This window comes from Nematolebias whitei, chromosome 21, assembly GCF_014905685.2.
Source record: "Nematolebias whitei isolate Nwh7 chromosome 21, NemWhi1, whole genome shotgun sequence".
Lineage (NCBI taxonomy): Eukaryota > Metazoa > Chordata > Actinopteri > Cyprinodontiformes > Rivulidae > Nematolebias > Nematolebias whitei.
The window spans coordinates 19,212,846-19,230,815 of NC_056518.1; the positions used below are offsets into that span (position 1 = coordinate 19,212,846).

At 39.7% G+C, this 17,970-nt stretch overlaps 1 protein-coding gene across 1 annotated transcript in view; it reads left to right on the top strand.

Moving 5' to 3' along the window:
* eif2ak4 (eukaryotic translation initiation factor 2 alpha kinase 4) overlaps nucleotides 1-17,970 on the top strand; it is a 29,657-nt gene that overhangs the window by 4,145 nt on the left and 7,542 nt on the right. Inside the window, exons 9-35 of the mRNA XM_037695021.1 lie at nucleotides 1-43; nucleotides 2,329-2,444; nucleotides 2,538-2,692; nucleotides 2,772-3,214; nucleotides 3,310-3,382; nucleotides 4,396-4,485; nucleotides 4,566-4,688; nucleotides 4,761-4,865; nucleotides 4,950-5,013; nucleotides 5,104-5,183; nucleotides 5,258-5,359; nucleotides 5,438-5,488; nucleotides 5,604-5,840; nucleotides 6,196-6,271; nucleotides 7,643-7,764; nucleotides 7,963-8,012; nucleotides 9,069-9,237; nucleotides 9,798-9,914; nucleotides 10,997-11,062; nucleotides 11,139-11,312; nucleotides 11,390-11,524; nucleotides 11,685-11,792; nucleotides 12,100-12,228; nucleotides 16,765-16,851; nucleotides 17,040-17,152; nucleotides 17,242-17,300; nucleotides 17,536-17,639. The exon at nucleotides 1-43 is cut by the window's left edge and continues 496 nt beyond it. Of these exons, the coding sequence (XP_037550949.1) occupies nucleotides 1-43; nucleotides 2,329-2,444; nucleotides 2,538-2,692; nucleotides 2,772-3,214; nucleotides 3,310-3,382; nucleotides 4,396-4,485; nucleotides 4,566-4,688; nucleotides 4,761-4,865; nucleotides 4,950-5,013; nucleotides 5,104-5,183; nucleotides 5,258-5,359; nucleotides 5,438-5,488; nucleotides 5,604-5,840; nucleotides 6,196-6,271; nucleotides 7,643-7,764; nucleotides 7,963-8,012; nucleotides 9,069-9,237; nucleotides 9,798-9,914; nucleotides 10,997-11,062; nucleotides 11,139-11,312; nucleotides 11,390-11,524; nucleotides 11,685-11,792; nucleotides 12,100-12,228; nucleotides 16,765-16,851; nucleotides 17,040-17,152; nucleotides 17,242-17,300; nucleotides 17,536-17,639 (3,191 nt within the window). The remainder of the gene's footprint in view (nucleotides 44-2,328; nucleotides 2,445-2,537; nucleotides 2,693-2,771; nucleotides 3,215-3,309; nucleotides 3,383-4,395; nucleotides 4,486-4,565; nucleotides 4,689-4,760; nucleotides 4,866-4,949; nucleotides 5,014-5,103; nucleotides 5,184-5,257; nucleotides 5,360-5,437; nucleotides 5,489-5,603; nucleotides 5,841-6,195; nucleotides 6,272-7,642; nucleotides 7,765-7,962; nucleotides 8,013-9,068; nucleotides 9,238-9,797; nucleotides 9,915-10,996; nucleotides 11,063-11,138; nucleotides 11,313-11,389; nucleotides 11,525-11,684; nucleotides 11,793-12,099; nucleotides 12,229-16,764; nucleotides 16,852-17,039; nucleotides 17,153-17,241; nucleotides 17,301-17,535; nucleotides 17,640-17,970) is intronic.

The following is a 17,970-nucleotide window of genomic DNA, read 5'->3' on the forward strand; positions in this document are numbered from 1 at the left end:
TGCCAAACAGCCTGCCTGCTGACTTTCAGGACTTTCTCCACAAGTACGTATAGCTGGGTGCCTCTGCACCTTCTTCCATTAATATTTCAGCCCATTTGTCATGAATCATGTTCCGGTTCTAGTCATTTTGCTTTATTGGTGTAGTGAACTTAACACATCAGGTTAAGTTCACTACATTGGTAACTCCTATTGGGATTATATGATGATTTGAAAGCATGAACACAATTTGGTTGCGACTTGTTTGTGGCAAAAGTCAAGGTTTCTTTATTGTCTTTCTCATCATACATGTGCATGTGATGGAACGAAACCGTGTACGCAGGGTCCCAGTTACATCCAACAAAAGTATAAATTGTAAAGAAAAACAGTAATAAGATCCAAGATATGAATAAGAATACACTAAGCACTAGTAGTACAAAAACAATATGCCGAACAACAGCAGCACGGACATGAATCAGTGTGAGCAGATGAGTATGAATGAACAGAGCAGCATGAAATAAATCAGCAGCATGGATGATCAGCAGCATGGATAATCAGCAGCATGGATAATCAGCAGCGCATCTCAACAGTCAAGTGGTATTACAGTGATTTTTTTTTTCCTTCACAGTGATAACACAAAAATTAGAAAGAAAACAAAAACCTTTGGCAAAACACCATATTTATTTTTATGTTGGCGGATTGTTTTTGTACCATTAGTGCTTCGTGTATTCTTAGTTTAGTGAATGTAGTACATCCTTAGTTCATGACTTGGATCTTACTAATGTTTTTCTTTACAATTTTTACTTTTGTTGGATGTAACTGGGACACTATGTACATAGTTTCGTCCCACCTCATGTATCACGTGTGGTGTATATGACAAATAAATCTGACTCTGATTTCACAAAAAAAAAAAAAACTTGCATAAAAAAAGCAAAGAATACAATAATCAGTAAAAAACTAAGACTAAAAAGAAGCAGAACAGAAAACACAAAAATCTTGATATAAAAACATTACGAAGAAGGAAAAAAAAATATCACAGTTTCATAAAAGATCAAATATTTCAAAGTAAACCACATTTAGTTTTTGTTTGTGGTTGTCACATGACAGTAAATTGTTTTTAATCATATGGAAAGTTGCCTCTTTTAGTTATGTTTAGCCTAAATTTCACTTAAATAAAAGGGATGCACAACATTGGACTTTTGGCCGATATGTTAAAACTTATTTGTCCGATAACCGGTACCAATATTTTTTATATACTTTCCTTTGTCAGAACATTTCCCTCTTATTTAGGCTTATTTGTTACAAAAATTTTGTAACATCTGTAAGAGCTGGTGACATATATTCAGTAACAGCCATATGATATGCATAGCACTTTAACTTATATTAAATGAAAAGTGTTGCCGTCTCACTTGTGGAGGTTTGTTCCAGGTTCCTAGCTGCAGTGTGGGATCTTCTGCACTCTTGTGCATGAAGGACAGACTTTTTAAGTTCAAAGTTTTTGTCTATCCATTGTGCTGTAAGACTGATCATGCTAACAGGGCTAACACGACGTCCAAATGTCTGTGGTAAAACTCACCCAAGTGCTATCGGCTATTAGCTTCTCAATGGCGTCGGAAATGACGGCTTGTAACTCGGGTAAGGTTACATCAGAAAAATATCTCTGACTGGGGACGATGTAGCGAGGCTCAATGTAGTACAAAATCTTTGGAATTCGACATCCTTAACGGAAAAAGAAAACCTTCCATACCGCCGACATTTTGACTATTTCTTCTCTGCCGTGATCAGATCAGGTAGGCGTGCGTGACGTCATCACGTTGTGTTGGCGCTGCAGGCATCCATGTACTGGGTTGTCGTACAAAACAGCGTCTTTTATATCGGTGAGTTATTTTGATGGAAATGTCCGATATTTAACTTTACCGCTAATATCGGCCGATACATGCCGATAATATCGTGCATCCCTAATAAATAATAAGAGAAGTGGTAAAATACTGAAGATTTCCTGTTGTTGTTTTACTCTTTCCTTCAACTGAGTTGTCGTTCAACCATTGCAATATTTGTAGGACTGATGTGCCTTTAGTTGACTAAATAAATACAGAGTGCATAAAAGGATGAACAGAATTGTCAAAGTGTTATGCACTTCATGCAAAATAAATCAAATAAAATGTATGCAAACTTTTGTAAATATCAAACTAGGCAATAACTCACTAAATGTGTTTTTTGTTCATTTGCAAGCTAATTTAGTTTATTTAGACCTTTTAGTATATTTATTTGTTCTGTAGACTAATTTATTCCATCTTAGAGCTGTAGATTTTTGTGTCAAATTGCCTAAAAGAGTGCACCACTTTATTTTAGATGTGTGTGCCTGAATGATGCTGAACGCTGGACTGCTCAGCAGCTCTTGGACCACGCCTTCCTCAAGCCTCCTTCACCTAAAAACCTTCCTCAGGACCAGGAAACCAGCCCAGACGGTCTGCATACCTTACAGTACCCCTTAGTATGTGGAGTATTTTTTTAAGCATCTTTTGAACCATCTTTTTGTGTGTTGATTTGTCATTTATCAGATCTAGCCGTGGACTTTGCGTCGTCAGTCATCCCCCGCGGCCCCATCCTCAATGCTCCGTTCAGTCCAGGGATGCAGAGGCAGTTTTCTCGTTATTTTGACGAGTTTGAGGAATTGCAGCTTCTGGGGAAAGGAGCCTTTGGTGCTGTGATAAAGGTACACTTCACTTGAATTTAACGGAGCTGTGCAATACATTAGAGAGTGACTGTAAATTATTATTTTTCTATACTTCCAGGTTAAAAACAAACTAGACGGTTGCTATTACGCGGTAAAGCGCATCCAGGTGAACCCGGCCAGTAAGCAGTTCAGACGAATCAAAGGCGAGGTGACACTGCTCTCCCGTCTGAACCACGAGAACATTGTCCGCTATTACAACGCGTGGATCGAGCGGCACGAGGTGCCCTCCACGGGGGTCCTGAGCAACACGGACAGCTCGGAGCCTCAGAGCACAGCCGGTAAACGTCTGCAGTGCGGCGACCCACCGCTGCGCCTGAACGAGCTCGGTCTCCCTGACGACGTGGAAGATGTCGCCCCGCCTCCAGCTCTGTCGAGCTCCGTGGAGTGGTCCACCTCCATCGAGAGGTCCTCCAGCGCCAAATGCGTCAGGCACCAGTCGAGTGAGGAAGATGACGACGACGATGATGAGGATGAAGAAGATGTGTTTGGAGCTTCTTTTTTGTAAGTTTTTATTTAGTAGTCATCCATTGTTAAGAATTTCCCCGGCGCAAACGCAGCACGTCAAATGCTTTTCTTCTGTTTTTGTTTTCATTCAGGCCGTTTGACAGCGATTCAAGGAGTGACATCATCTTCGATAATGGCGATGACGGTACGGACGAGATGTCACAGGTATGGGAACGTTTTGCGTCATTGTTTATGAATCGAGTCAGCGTTCAAAATATTGTTTTCTTTTCTTCTTTTTAATCCCCCAATGATTTTTCCAGTCTCACAACTTCTGCATACTTTGTGCTGTTTTAATCATTTTTACATCAAAATGTGCAGCTGATTCAGGTGATCACTGCTCTGACTTTTGGTTGTGCTAACTTTGATCCTTATCAGAATATTTAACAATTTACAAATACATGTATTTTCCCTTTAAATATACTTTGAGAAATATTCAAGTTCCCTCAAAAACATATTTGCATACTTGCTCAGTTTTGTCTTTTTAATACTACTTTTAGCTTTTAGTTAGCATTCAGTTAGCATTTTGGGCTTCTAGTTAGTGTTCTGCTACATTTAGCTAACAATTTGATACTTTATTGCTTGCCTTTTTGCTGTACTAGCATTTAGCCAAACTTTGTTACTATTAGCTAGCATTTTGCTACTAGCATGTGCTACATTTGTCCAGTGTTTTGCTACTTTTAGCTAGTGTTTGTCTATATATATATTTTTTTTTAGCTTTTAACAGTATTTTGCTCTGTTAGTTTTTAGTTTCAGATTCTTCAGCTAATTTTTAGAAGTTATTGAGCATTCACACTGCATTTTCACAGAAATTGATTTAACTTTAAATGTATACATCTCAAGCTTGTGCTTTTTTTTTGCGTGGGCGGCTGTGGCTGAGTGGTTAGAGCAGTCATCCTCCAATGCGAGAGTTGGGGGTTCGATTCCACCAGCAGTCACATGCCGAAGTGTCCCTGGGCAAGACACTGAACCCTTCATTGTCTCTCATGTGTGTCCCATCGGTGAATGAAAGTGATAAAGCACTGATTATTCTCTGTACAGAAATAGTAAAGTGTTGTATGAATGGGTAAATGAGGACACAGATTGTAGTGTAAAGAGCTTTGAGTATCTTGATTAGATAGAAAAATGCTATATAAGTGCAGTCCATTTACCATTTAAATAAACAATGTTTTTATCTGCAGGTTGAGACCAGCAAAAGGCCAGCGATCGACACAACAGAGAGCTCGGACTCTGATCAACTTCCCTCTATAGCACATTATTTGTACATACAGGTACACCTTTTATTTTAGCTCCACTTTTACCACTTGAAACTGTTGCTTGTCTTCTAACTGAGGTCTCATGTTCCCAACAGATGGAATACTGTGAAAAAAGCACTTTAAGAGACACGATAGATCAAAGCTTGTACTTAGACCAGAATCGGTTATGGAGACTGTTCAGGGAGATACTGGATGGCCTTGCTTACATCCATGAGCAGGTTTGAAACTATCAAATAAGAAATGCAATGATTGAACTCATGGCTTTATCACTCATGACCCATTTCCTTCAGGGCATGATTCACAGGGACTTGAAGCCGGTGAACATCTTCCTGGATTCGCAGGACCACGTGAAAATCGGTGACTTCGGTCTGGCCACGGATCATCCTGCCAATGTGGTATGCAGATTCAATCCTCGCCCAGCTCAAAAATCAGGAAAAATAGTCTTGATATGATCTTTTTAATTGTAATTTTATTAACAGGCTGCAGGTAAAATTGAACTGGAGGAGAGCAGCTCTGCATTGATGCCCAAACCAGACCCTGCAGGTGGATTACTCATTAACACGGAGCTTTAAAAAAGTGACTGCTAATATTCATACTATAAAATCTGACATTGATGTTGCATGTTGTGTTAAGGTAACATGACAGGCATGGTTGGCACTGCACTTTATGTCAGTCCGGAGGTTCAAGGAAACACCAAAGCCACTTATAATCAAGTAAGAAAAGCAACAATCACAATTTAACTTTGTTGTGGCTCTTTATTTGTTTCTAATTTTCATTTTGCCCACAGAAAGTTGACCTGTTTAGTCTGGGCATCATACTGTTTGAGATGTCCTACCGGCCGTTTACCACAGGTGCCGAGCGCATCTCTGTTCTGAGCCAGCTACGAATGGTATGCCCAAAGAGGTCCTTTGAGGTTCCTCTAAAACCTGACTGTGCAAAATTAATTTCCAAATGTTTATTGATGCAGGAGTCCATCCTATTCCCGGAAGATTTTCTTGCGCATGAACAAGGAACACAGGTGAGAACAGCTTTAGCATAAAAATCCAATGCAACTCAGCCTCCTCTTTTCTCTGGAGCTTCAATCTAACATTGCGTTATTGCTTTTGTCTGCTTTTTTTGGCTCAACTTATTAGAAAAAGGTCATAGAATGGCTGCTGAAACACGACCCCGCCCTTCGACCCACTGCCCAAGAGTTGCTGAAGAGCGACCTTCTGCCACCGCCTCAGATGGAGGAGTCGGAGCTGCACGAAGTGCTGCAGCACACCATGGCTAACATCAACGGCAAGGCCTACCGCACCATGGTGGGCCAGTTGTTTGCACAGAACACCTCACCAGTCATGGATTACACCTACGACATAGACCTGTACAAGGTAAACAAGCCCACACAAAACACAAAAATGGCTGTTACTCAAATATTTTTGCAGATGCTGAGCTAAAATTCGATGTGGCAGTAGCTGAAAATCATCCACAAAACATATTCTGAGCACTACGCACCGCAAGGCCTTTGCGTAAAACTTTGTCCGAGTCTGACATCAATAGGATCACAGATTATTTTCAGGGTTTGATCTCTGCCAGCTACTATTTTGCAGAGATGCTTCACATTTTTCCCATCTCTGCCTGTAGATGTCACTGCAGACACATTTTACTTCCCACGCACTGCTTCAGCCAGCTCGTAGAAGGCTCATTTGCTCTGTAACAGAGGCTGTTTGTTTGCTCTCCCTTCAGGGCAGTTTCAACTTCAGCGGTGCCAAATTGCAACAGCATGTGTATGAAACCATCACCAGAATCTTCAAAAAGCACGGTGAGGACACTGCTTTGTTTAACGTGTATGCATGTGAACATAAGTCCGTGTTTACTTTCCGATTCAAACAACTTGCATCCCCTGACCTGAAGTTAGCCTATTTTAGAGACCCCCAGCATCTGGTCCAGTTTGAGGCAGCTAAACAATAGGTTCACTGTCGGGCAGCACAGATTCCTCACTGCCGTTCTTCACTTTGCTCATGGCGTCCAGCTGTATGTGTTTGGATCTGCTTACATGTATCGGTTCTCTTATGGTTGGGGAGTGGGGTCAAATTACCATATTTTTTGGCCTATAAGTTGCGCTATTTTATTTATTTTTTGCATAATTTGCATGCCCTGTGACTTATATGCTGAAGCAACGTATTGATAGAGTCTTCCCATATTTATAAACCTATTTTGATTGAGATATGACCGTTTTCATTAGTTCTGACTGAAAATATTGAACAATACCATTTTCAGCTGCTTAGAGGGCACTCAAGTGGTATGGCTTGCTGTTGTGTCATGTACTAGGTAAAAAATGGCTATTAATGACACAATTGGCTTGTCATAGACTGCCACCTTCGTCCAGCTCGCCTGAAGTAAAATCAGCTTCATTTCGCTGCGCCGCTCCGGCGAAATGAAGCTGATTTGACTATTAAAGTGCATTTATAAAGTAAAAGTTCAACTGAGACACACCTTTGCTATAATGTTGAGTAAACAGATAATTGTTTTAGGTGCTTATCTTGTTAAATTTTGAAGAAATGCACATCGTTCCTCCTTCCTGATTTCCTCCCTCAGAGCGCGCTCCCGGAGCACCGAGGCAACAGATACTTTTGAATATGCAGCTGATTTGACCGTCAAAGTGCATTTATTAAGGAAAAGTTATACCGAGACACAACTTTACTATAATTTTGAGCAAACAAATAATTGTTTTTAGGTAGTTATCTTGTTAGATTTTGAGGAAGTGCACAGCGAGTCCTCCCGTGCACGCGCCTACTTCCGCGTATCTGCTTTTGAAATACAGCTGATTTGACCGTCAAAGTGCATTTATTAAGTAAAAGTTATACTGAGCCACACCTTTAATATAATTTCAAACAAATAATCGTTTTTAAGTGTTAATCTTGTTAAATTCTTGTTAAAATCCTCCCGTGCACGCTCCCGTGGCTGCCATTTGGCAGCCAATCGATTTTTGGCACAACACCGGCCCACATTTCCGGGTTGTCAGCGGTGACGCATAATAGATGTGATGTAAACGGCGAAGCAACGTATTTATGGGTTTTTCCACTTTATTAGACATATTTGGACTGATGCGACTTATAGGGCGGTGCGACGTGTACGGCGGAAAATATGGTGTCTTCTGGAGATGTAGTAGTAAAACGTGCTGTGCCCTCAGGTGCTGTGCGTCTTCATACCCCACTGCTCCTCCCCAGAAACAGGAAGTTGTATGATGGAAGTGAGCTGGCCTGCTTCATGGACCACAGCGGAATGCTGGTCACTCTGCCCTATGACCTTCGTGTGAGTTCAACACACACATTCATACATGCTTGCACACAAATGGCTTGAAATGCAAATATTCAGTTTGCTTTTTAGCCCCAGTGAGGTCCTCTTCAGGAAATCCGAGGACTAAATGGTTGTTTCCACATTGTAATCGATCAAGCTGACTTCACTATTATTATTAGTGCACCAAATGTCTCACATCTGTTTTCACTGCAGATTGCGTTCGCCAGATTTGTTGCCCGCAATAATGTCACGCAACTGAAGAGGTAAAGTTAATAAACACCCCTTAAACACTTATTGATTGCATTCATGTTCCATCAGAAGTGAAATTCTTTATGTCACAGTGTTACAAAGTTAAATCCCAGTTCAGACAAGATTAGGACGTTGTGTAAAATGTAAACAACAGAATGCAATGATTTGCAAACTTCACAAACCCACATTTTATTCAAGGTGCAACATAGAAAACACATCAGTGTATAATTTTTAGGAGAAAAACAAACAAACTATAATTTAGAATTTGATGGCAGCAACAGATCTTTAAAAATGTTTGGACCAGGGTAGTAAAATGCTGTAAAGATACGTAGTATGGATAAGTCACAGCTTTAGGAGCATTTTTACATTTAATTTAGTTATTTGGCACCAGATCAGTAAGAGGATTGGGCATAAAAAGGGCATTTTAGAGAGACTAAAGCTAGCAGAAGTAGAAATGTGCAAAGGTTCACTGGTCTGAACAACTACGGGTTGTAAATCTCTGTTCTATAAAAGTTGTGACATAAATGAATTAGGGATGCACAATATTGGATTTTTGGCCAATATCTGATATGCCAGTATGTTAAAACTTATTTGGCCGATACCAATGCCGATATTTTCTCCCTAGACCTACTTACAAAGACTACATCGCTTTCTCTGCTGTGGATTTAAACTACATTGTTCTGCATGGTCTTTGTCAGTTTGACCTGCTACCAAATGCAGAGGCTGAAAATGATGCAACACTTCAACTTGGATTATGTTTAATGTCAAATTTATTCACATTTGCTTGCTCTAACACAATGACAACACTCGGAACAGTCATATAAAAACGCACCTTTTATATCGGTGAGTTATTTTGATGGAATGGCCAATGTCCGATATTTAAGTTTATCGCTAATATCAGCTGATACTGATACCGTGCCGATAACATTGTGCATCCCCAAAATGAATGTTATGATTTGCATTAATAAGGCTCTTATTAAAAGTGATATTTTTCTGTGCATGTTAAGAAACTTCAAATTTATGCAATCAAAGCAACCTGTGAGTTTCTTTTTTTTCTTCTTTTTCTCAAGGTACTGCATTGAGCGCGTGTTTCGACCCAGAAAGCTGGATCGTGCCCACCCGAGGGAACTGGTTGAGTGTGCCTTTGATATCATCACGCCCGTCACCAACAGCCTGCTGCCTGACGCTGAGACCATTTACACCATCTCTGAAATAGTCCAAGAGTTCCCCGCGCTTCAGGTTGTGTGCTCCAGAGTTTGTGCTCTGCTGCCGTGCTCTCATTCAGTCGAAACAATCTGTTCATGAGCAGAACCGTCATCCTTCTGTTTTTCCTACCAATGTCATCAGCTCAACTTGAACGTTTGTTTTTTCCTATTTAACTTCCCACTCACATTCCTAACATACCAAAGTATGCATAAGCGCGTCTGATTCGCGCTGAATTTATTGTTTATGTAGTAAATCTGCTGTGTGTCGCTCTGTCCGGTTCCTTCCCTCCTTTCCAGCGCAGTCTGTTTCCTGTCCGCATTCATCCCAGCACTGCGTCAGTCCCCAGTCGCAGCTTTCCTTTCACACTTAATGAACTCAGTCAACCTTGAGTCTAGCCTCTTGTATATCCCCCATGGATCCTGTCCCTGATCCTCTCCAATGCCCCGCTCTTTGTGTGAGAGCTCTTAAGAATACGTGCGTCAGACAGAATGAGAGGGCAGCCGGACACAACAGTTATTATTCGCCGAGGCGCTCGGTGTCGGTTTTGACTATAATTGTAGCTGAGAGGGTTAAAGGTGTGTTTATGACTGCAGGAAAGGAACTATAACATCTACCTGAACCACACCAGCTTGTTGAAGGCCATCCTGCTTCACAGCGGCGTCCCTGAGGACAAACTCAACCAGGCCTCCAACATACTCTGTGATGCCACGGTCAGTGGTGTCTCTTAGAGTTAATATAAGTGTTTGCATATCAGGAAAAGCATCTGGTTCTTTAAACTTCGTTAAATACAAAAACGGCAAATTATGACTTGTTACACAGTGCCAACATTTATGTTGCTATTAAAAAAAAGCAGCAATGCCGAATCAGTAGGTGGGAAAAACAGCATAAATCCATTTCATTTACTTTTTATGTCAGGTAAAGTCTTAAATTATTATTATTTTCATATATGAATGTTTCTGTTCAGTGCCCTGAGATGACTTCTGTTGTGACTTGGTGCTATATACATAAACTTAACTGAATTGACAGCTTGAGTTATTCAGATGTGTATGATAACATATCACAGATATATGACATCATCAATAAGATCTCTTGAACGCTGTGCTTTGGACCAATAAGGCCAAAGAGGATGTGTTTGATCGTAGTGCACATTTAGAGAAAAATAAATATCAGCACAAATACCTCGTATCAGTTATGAAGCATGGGGGAGGAGAGCTGGTGATTTGATTTATTGACGCCAAACCTGCGCACATTGTCATTGTAAATCTCAATCTCCTCTTTATATGAACGTCTCAAAGTCAAATGTGAAACCGTCTGTCAAACAGCTAAAGCTCAGCCTGAAGGGGCTCCTGCAAGAAAACAATGCTCCCAAGTCAGGACCTCAACTGGAGCAGAAATTATTTGAAACCTTAAGAGGCTTGTGTTTAAACAGATACACTCTGGAAGACTTTAAAGAAAGTGCCAAAATGAAGACGGATAATGTTAGACAAAAGATGCTCGTTTCCGGTTATTGCTTTTAAGGTGTTTTTAATAGAAGAAATCACAGGATGCGTTTAGATTAGTTTTGGTTTTTTGCACACTGTTTCTAGTAATTCAAATGATGCACATGTTCTTTATTGGTTGTATTTGTCTAAGCTTTAAGACCTCGCAACGACCAGAAGTGGGTCAGTTTTTGCTGATATGTAAACCTTTGACTTGAAACGGGTGTAATTTAAAAAAAATCATAAAGTGGAATAATCAGATGCAGTATTCTCTGCGAAGCTTGACATATCTGTCTCGACTGCATTTCCTGCAGAATGAGAAGCTGACCAGATGGGAGGTGGAAGCAAAGTTTTGCAACTTTTCATTGTCAACTACCAGTGTAAGTGTACGTTTGGATTTTTAAATTTTTGTAGCAAAACACTACTCTGATGTTTCTTCTTCTCTCTTGGTTTCAGCTCCAGATGCTGTACAAGTACATAGATAATGGGAAGGGGACTCTGCAGGAACTGGGCCCGCTGCTGACATCACTCACCAAACAGAAGACCGCCTTCACCCAGCTGGCCAAGCAAGGCGTCAAAGACCTGGAGGAGCTCACTGTGCTTCTGAGAAGGCTCGGCGTTAAACTCAGGGTGATTTGGACTAAAGGCATGAAAGAAATAAAAAAACCATGTTGACCTAGTTTTAATGCTCATGTTTCTACGTTTAGGTGGTGGTCAACTTGGGTTTGGTGTACAAAGTGCAGCACCACTCAGGAGTCATCTTCCAGTTTGTGGCTTTCATCAGGAAACGGAAGCGAACTGTCCCTGATGTAGTGGCTGCTGGAGGACGCTACGATCACTTGGTGTGTTTTATAGTCAACAATCCTCATTCCGTTCATAAAAAAAACAGTAGAAAAAAAATGGCCTGGTGTTATTTCTAAATTATCCAGAAGTTCAATTAATATTTATATTATTCTATATGAAGTGGTGTTTGTGAAGCAACCTGCTTTGTGTCTTCATTAGGTGTTGAAATTTCGAGGGCCAGCGTCCACAGTCCCCGTCCCCAATGCGGTGGGGGCCAGTGTTGCTCTGGACAAAATCTGTGCTGCTATGGCTAGCATGGAGGAGCCGGTGAGAGAGACAGTTAAAATCTGACATTCCTACTTATTATAATGATGGAGCAGCAGGCAGAGTTTCATATTTAATGACGGCTTTTTACAGCAGTCGCTGCCACACAGCCACTTTTAGAAACGCGTTAATAACTATGATCAGCGCAGCTCTCGACTTCCTCGAGTTATTTTTGGAGGAACATCTTTTCTATTATTTTGCATTCAGGCAAACGCTCGTTTCTTATTTTAGAATATTTTGAAGATGCATTCCTGTTTTTTTATTTTTTAGCATTTTAGTTAGGTGGGACCATATCTGCTCTTTGTTTCAGCCAACAGTGAGCTCCTGCGATGCGCTGGTGGTCCCAGTAGGACATTCATCAATGTCCAGAGCCATCAATGTTGTCCAGAAGCTGTGGAGCACCGGGGTCTCTGCAGACATTGCCTACGATGTCTCACAGGTTAGCAACTAAATAGATAAATAACGTTCGAAAAGTCAATTTGCAAAAAAGGAAATCCACAAAAAACAATTTTTTTTTTGTTTACAATTAAACCAACTTACGAGGTGTCGTCTTCCTTGTTTGATATTCACATTTTATGGCAAAAACATTCTGCAGCACTTGTTTATTTGCACACCTCATTGATGTAAAATGCTTTCTTAAGCAGCCAAACATCTGCAGAACATAGCTCCACTGCTCTCTTTTTGACCATATCTCACCTATTTCTGTTCCATAGCATCTATATTTTTATGACAGAGAATTAAAATGACTGAAGATTCTGCTTAAAGTCTTGGTTAATAATATAAACAAAATGGTTCTGAGATTGCATCTATTCACATGGCTTACCCTTCCTTCATGCAGTAACCTCATCTCCCCTACAGAGGTCAACACCTGACTTCCGTCCTCAAAGAGGTTGAGCATTAATCATCAGCAGATTTATTTAGACAGACTCCAAAATGGTTATTATCTTTGAACTGTGCTTTGTGGTTCCCTTTAAAACCAGCTGTCTCACACAGAGCAGTCGTTTCTGTAGTGAGGCACACTTTTTCAAAAGGTGTTACATTGAGTTAAGATCCGTCCTTTCAATGTGGAGATATTTATGGTCTGGTCCAGCTCCTCCGATGTCATGCTTCTGCCACATTCTTCATGTTTATGTGACAAACTGACCGAAGCCAGTTTGTTTAAACGGCCTCCCTGCCGCAGCAGCGTGCCAGCATTTTAATGCCTCCTGTGTTTTTTCCTCTTCTACTCGATGCAACCCATTGTTGTCCTGACTTTCCACCTCTGCCGTGAATGTTTGCTTTAATGGTCTTCATTGTCTTTTGTACTGGCACAGGACACAAGCAGTGTCAATTTCCTGAAGTCCTCGGAAACATCTAGGAACGTTTGGGTCTCACTGAAAACAATTACATTCCCAATAACGCAGAGCGTGTTTTGTTGATTACACACCTGTGGAAAGCTGGTGATAACACCTCGTTAAAACCTCCTCACCCGTCACAACCAGCTCGCAAGGCTGTTGTTAATACTGTTCACATGGCGGCGTCTTAACAGACAGAATCTGCAGCTTTTTTCCCCTCTCAGGTGATGGTTTCTTAGCTTTTATTAGCCAAATATGGCAAACCCTTCCACATGGAATTAGCTAAGGCCTGGGCAGCCCATTTGCCTTCAGCCAGTAGCTTAACTTTGACATAATTCAATCTGTCAGTGCAAATACTGTAAGACAAGAGGAAGTGTAAAAAGTGAAACACACTGTGCGGATTTGTGTTGCTAGTTCAACAGAGGAGCCAAACTGAAGCTGATGAGAATAAATTGGACTGACGTTGACATAAGCACATATACTCATCGTCATTGTTGAATGATTCGCTTGAATGAACTTTGGTTTTGGTCTGAAGCCCAGGCTCATGGCCCGCTTCTCTGGTTCCAACCAAAACGCACCGGAAAATAAATGTCTGTTGAAATGGAAATATATTAGCCATATTTCTGCTAAAAAAAGGGGTTTCAATCAAAAACCAGCTCAGCAAAAACTCAAATTTAATTTCAATTCAATTTCAATTCAGTTTATTTATATAGCGCCAAGTCACAACAGAAGTCGTCTCAGGACATTGAACGGAAACATTCGTATATAAAATAAGTTAACAGAAACATTTATATTAAAAAAATAATAATAATTTAACATTATTTATCTGAGGAGCAGACTGCTTTGAGTTTAACTTCATTGCAGACTCTCATCTTGAGCAAGCATGAAGGCGACAGTGGAAAGGAAAAACTCCCTCATGAGGAAGAAACCTTTAGCAGAACCAGGCTCGGGACAAGCGGCCATCTGCTTCGACCAGCTGGGTTTGGTAGGAACAGATACACAATGGCAGGTCTAGAATCACATGTTAAGTTAGAAATAGTATCAAATGAAAACTATTAAATTTTAACAATTCGTTTAAGTAAATTAAGTCAATTTGTCCTCCAGTAGTCTAAGCTTAAGACAGCATAACAAGCCAACCCTAATTATAGAATTTATCAAAAAGGAAAGTCTTAAGCCCAGTCTTAAAACTGGACAATGTGTCAGCCTCACAGACAGAAACTGGAAGTTGGTTCCACAAGAGAGGAGCCTGATAACTGAAAGATCTTCCTCCCATTCTGCTTTTGTAATCTATATGGACCACGAGATAACCTGTAGTCTGAGAGCGAAGTGCTCTGTTAGGAAAACATGGCACAACAAGACCTCGAATATAATATGGAGCTAGGTTGTTGAGAGCTTTGTAGGTTAGAAGTAAGATTTTGAATTCAATTCTGAATTTGACAGGGAGCCAATGGAGAGAAGCTAAAACTGGAGAGATATGATCTCTCCCACTAACTCCAGTTAAGACTCTGGCAGCAGCGTTTTGGATTAACTGAAGACTTTTTAAAGAAGTTTTTGGACACCTAGATAAATCATTACAATAGTCCAGTCTAGATGTGACAAATGCATGAACCAGTTTTTCTGCATCATTTTTAGATGTTTCTAATTTTAGTGATATTACACAGGTGGAAGAACTAGTAACGTTTTTAATGTGGGGGATAAAAGACATGTCCTGATCAAAAATAGTGCCAAGATTTTTAACATTAGAGCTGGAGGACAGATTAACGCCATCTAAGGAGGGCGAAAGACTGAAAACTTAGTTCCTAAAGTGATCAGGTCCAATAACTAAAACCTCAGTCTTGTTTGTATTCAAAAGCAGAAAATGTATGGTCATCCAGGTTTTTATGTCTTTAAGACATGCTTGTAGTCTGAGTATCTGATTGGATTAATTTGGTTACGTGGACAAATATAACTGAGTATCATAAGCATAACAATGAAAATTTATCCCATAATGTTTAATAACATTAACTAATGGGAACATATACAAGGTAAAGAGTATTGGTCCAATCACTGAACCATGAGGAACTCCATGACTAACTTTGGGGTATGATAAAGATTCATTATTTACATTTACAAATTGGAATCTATCAGATAAATATGATTTAAACCCATTTAGAGCTGTTCCTGTAATTCCAATATTATATTCAAGTCTCTGTAATAGAATATTATGATCAACTGTATCAAATGCAGCACTGAGGTCTAACAGGACCAGTGTAGACACCTGTCCATTGTCAGAGGCCATGAGAATAGCATTAGTAACTTTCACCAGTGCAGATTCAGTGCTGTGGTGAGCTCTAAAACCTGACTGAAACTCTTCAAACAGATTATTTCTTTGCAGATGATTACGTAACTGACCAGCAACTATTTTCTCTAGAATTTTTTAGATGAAAGTTAGATTAGATATAGGTCTATAACTGACTAGGATTCCCAAGTCAAGGTTATGTTTCTTAAGTAAAGGTTTAATTACAGCAATCTTAAAGCTCTGTGGTACGTAACCGTTTATTAGAGACAAATTAAGCAGATCCAAGATGTGGTTATTAATTAAAAGTAATATGTCTTTAAATAGCCTGGTTAGGATGGGATCTAGCAGACGTGGATGATTTTGATGTAGCTATTTGACAATTCAGAGAGCTCAACAGGACAAAAACAGTCCAAACATAAATCAGGTTCTAGTGACATTTTTAAAGTTGTCTCATCTGACACAGAACCAGAGGCGATACTAGGAATGTTGGTTTGGATTTTTTTCCCCTAAATGAAACAACTTTATTTATAAAGAATCTCATGACGTTATCACTGCTTACAGTTGTAAGGATAGGTGAATCAACAGAGATAGGATTTTTCATTAGACTAGCTATGGTACTGAAAAGGAACCTGGGGTTATTTTTAGTATCCTCAATTAAAAATGAATAATATAAAGTTCTAGTTTTACAGAGTTTTTTTTTTTTTTTTTTTTTTGTACGTTAGCGGGCTATTTCTCCAGGATAAGTAAGATTCCTCAACATTAGTGACGCGCCATTTTTTTCAATCTTTCTGTCTGTTTTAAAGTACGTAACTCAGAATTGAACCAAGGAGCTAATCTCTGATTCATTACTTACTTTTTCAGCGGAGCAACTGAAAAAGAAAGTAAGAAAAAGAAAATAGAAAGTAAAAAAAGAAAGTAGAAAGTAAAAAAGAAAGTAAGAAAAAGAAAGTAGAAAGTAAGAAAAAGAAAGTAGAAAGTAAAAAAAGAAAGTAGAAAGTAAAAAAGAAAGAAAGTAGAAAGTAAAAAAGAAAGTAAGAAAGTAGAAAGTAAAAAAGAAAGTAAGAAAGTAGGAGTAGCTTTATCGAGTGAAGTTAGCAAATTTAGAATTTTATCATTCTAATTATTATCTTTGATATTTTCTATTTGATTAGTGTTTCCTGGGTAAATCATTAAATGAGACCTTGTGTAAAACCTGTCAACTGTTGGCTGTATAAAATAATCCAGGATCCGCTCTGGTCACATTGGCCAGCGTCCTCAAATTCCTGTTTTAAATCATGTGATTTATGTTGTATTGTTTTAAATGAGAAGTCCCTTTAAATGTGTAGAAATCTTTTTGTTTTGTTTTGCATTTTTGTGCGTTCAGTCTCAGGAGACGTTGGTGGAGCACTGCAGGCTGGCAGGCATCACGTGTCTGGCCCTCGTCTCCGACAAAGAGGGAAACTATGTGAAGGTAAACCATTTTTACTCTCCCCAGCCTAATGCACTCACTGACATCTAGGGTATCTTTGCATGAACTTGGAGTGATTTTTAGAGCAAACTCTAGAAAGTGGTCAAGATGTCAGTGCACTACAATCTTGTTCAGTATTGGATGGAGGTCTACAAACACCAGCACATGTTAAACGGATTTCATGCTCCCAGGTGAAATCCTTTGAAAAGGACAGACAGTCTGAGAAGCGAATTCCAGAGTCAGACTTGGTGGACCACATCATCCAGAAATGTCGGACCAAATTCTTTGAAGAGAGAAACATCAGGTGAATAAATCTGTGTAATGTGCGGCTCAGTTTCTGACAGATTTAAAGGTTGTTGGGTTTTTTTCTTATAGATGTTTGTTTCCCTGCAGAGAAATGTCTGAAAGCATGACCCTCCAAAACCCTAAAGGATCACAGCTCAATAGCACAGGTAGTGAGACCCACCATTACTCCATGCATCTGTGTGGGATTTATTTGATTTAGAAGGAATGATGGCCAAGCAGAGCAACAAAGTAATGACAGAGACAGTTTTGTATTTCACACCATTTTGAGCACTAAAAGTAAAGAACTTTTGAACAAAACATAAATATGTGGAATCATTTGTTGGACGTACTTCTCATCTGCTGCCTTACAATTTAGTAAATGTGGTAAAAACTTCTTTTCAGGTTGCTTGGAGCAGCACGGGAGCAGCGCCGCCACAAATATGAACGTGTACGTCATCAGCCCAGAGAAAGTGTCTGCAAGCACAAGAAGACGCTACGAAACTCAGGTTTGCCATGCACAAAAACACGAGCGCTCACACTCTTTCTGCACGTTTCTGCTACAGGAAACCAAAAAAAAAATGATTGAAGCTCAGTTAATTCTACAGATACCATACTAAAACCTTGTGAGGTAGTAGAGTCATCCTCAGCACATGCTTTAAGCTCTAACTTAAGATCTCAGTAGCACACAAATTGTGCATTACATCGTTTACAAGATTTGTTGATACAGTAGTCCCTCGTTTATTGCGGGGGTTACTTCCTGGACCCCACCGCAATAAGTGAAAAACCACCAAGTAGGAACGCTATATATATATATAGATATATATATATAGATATATA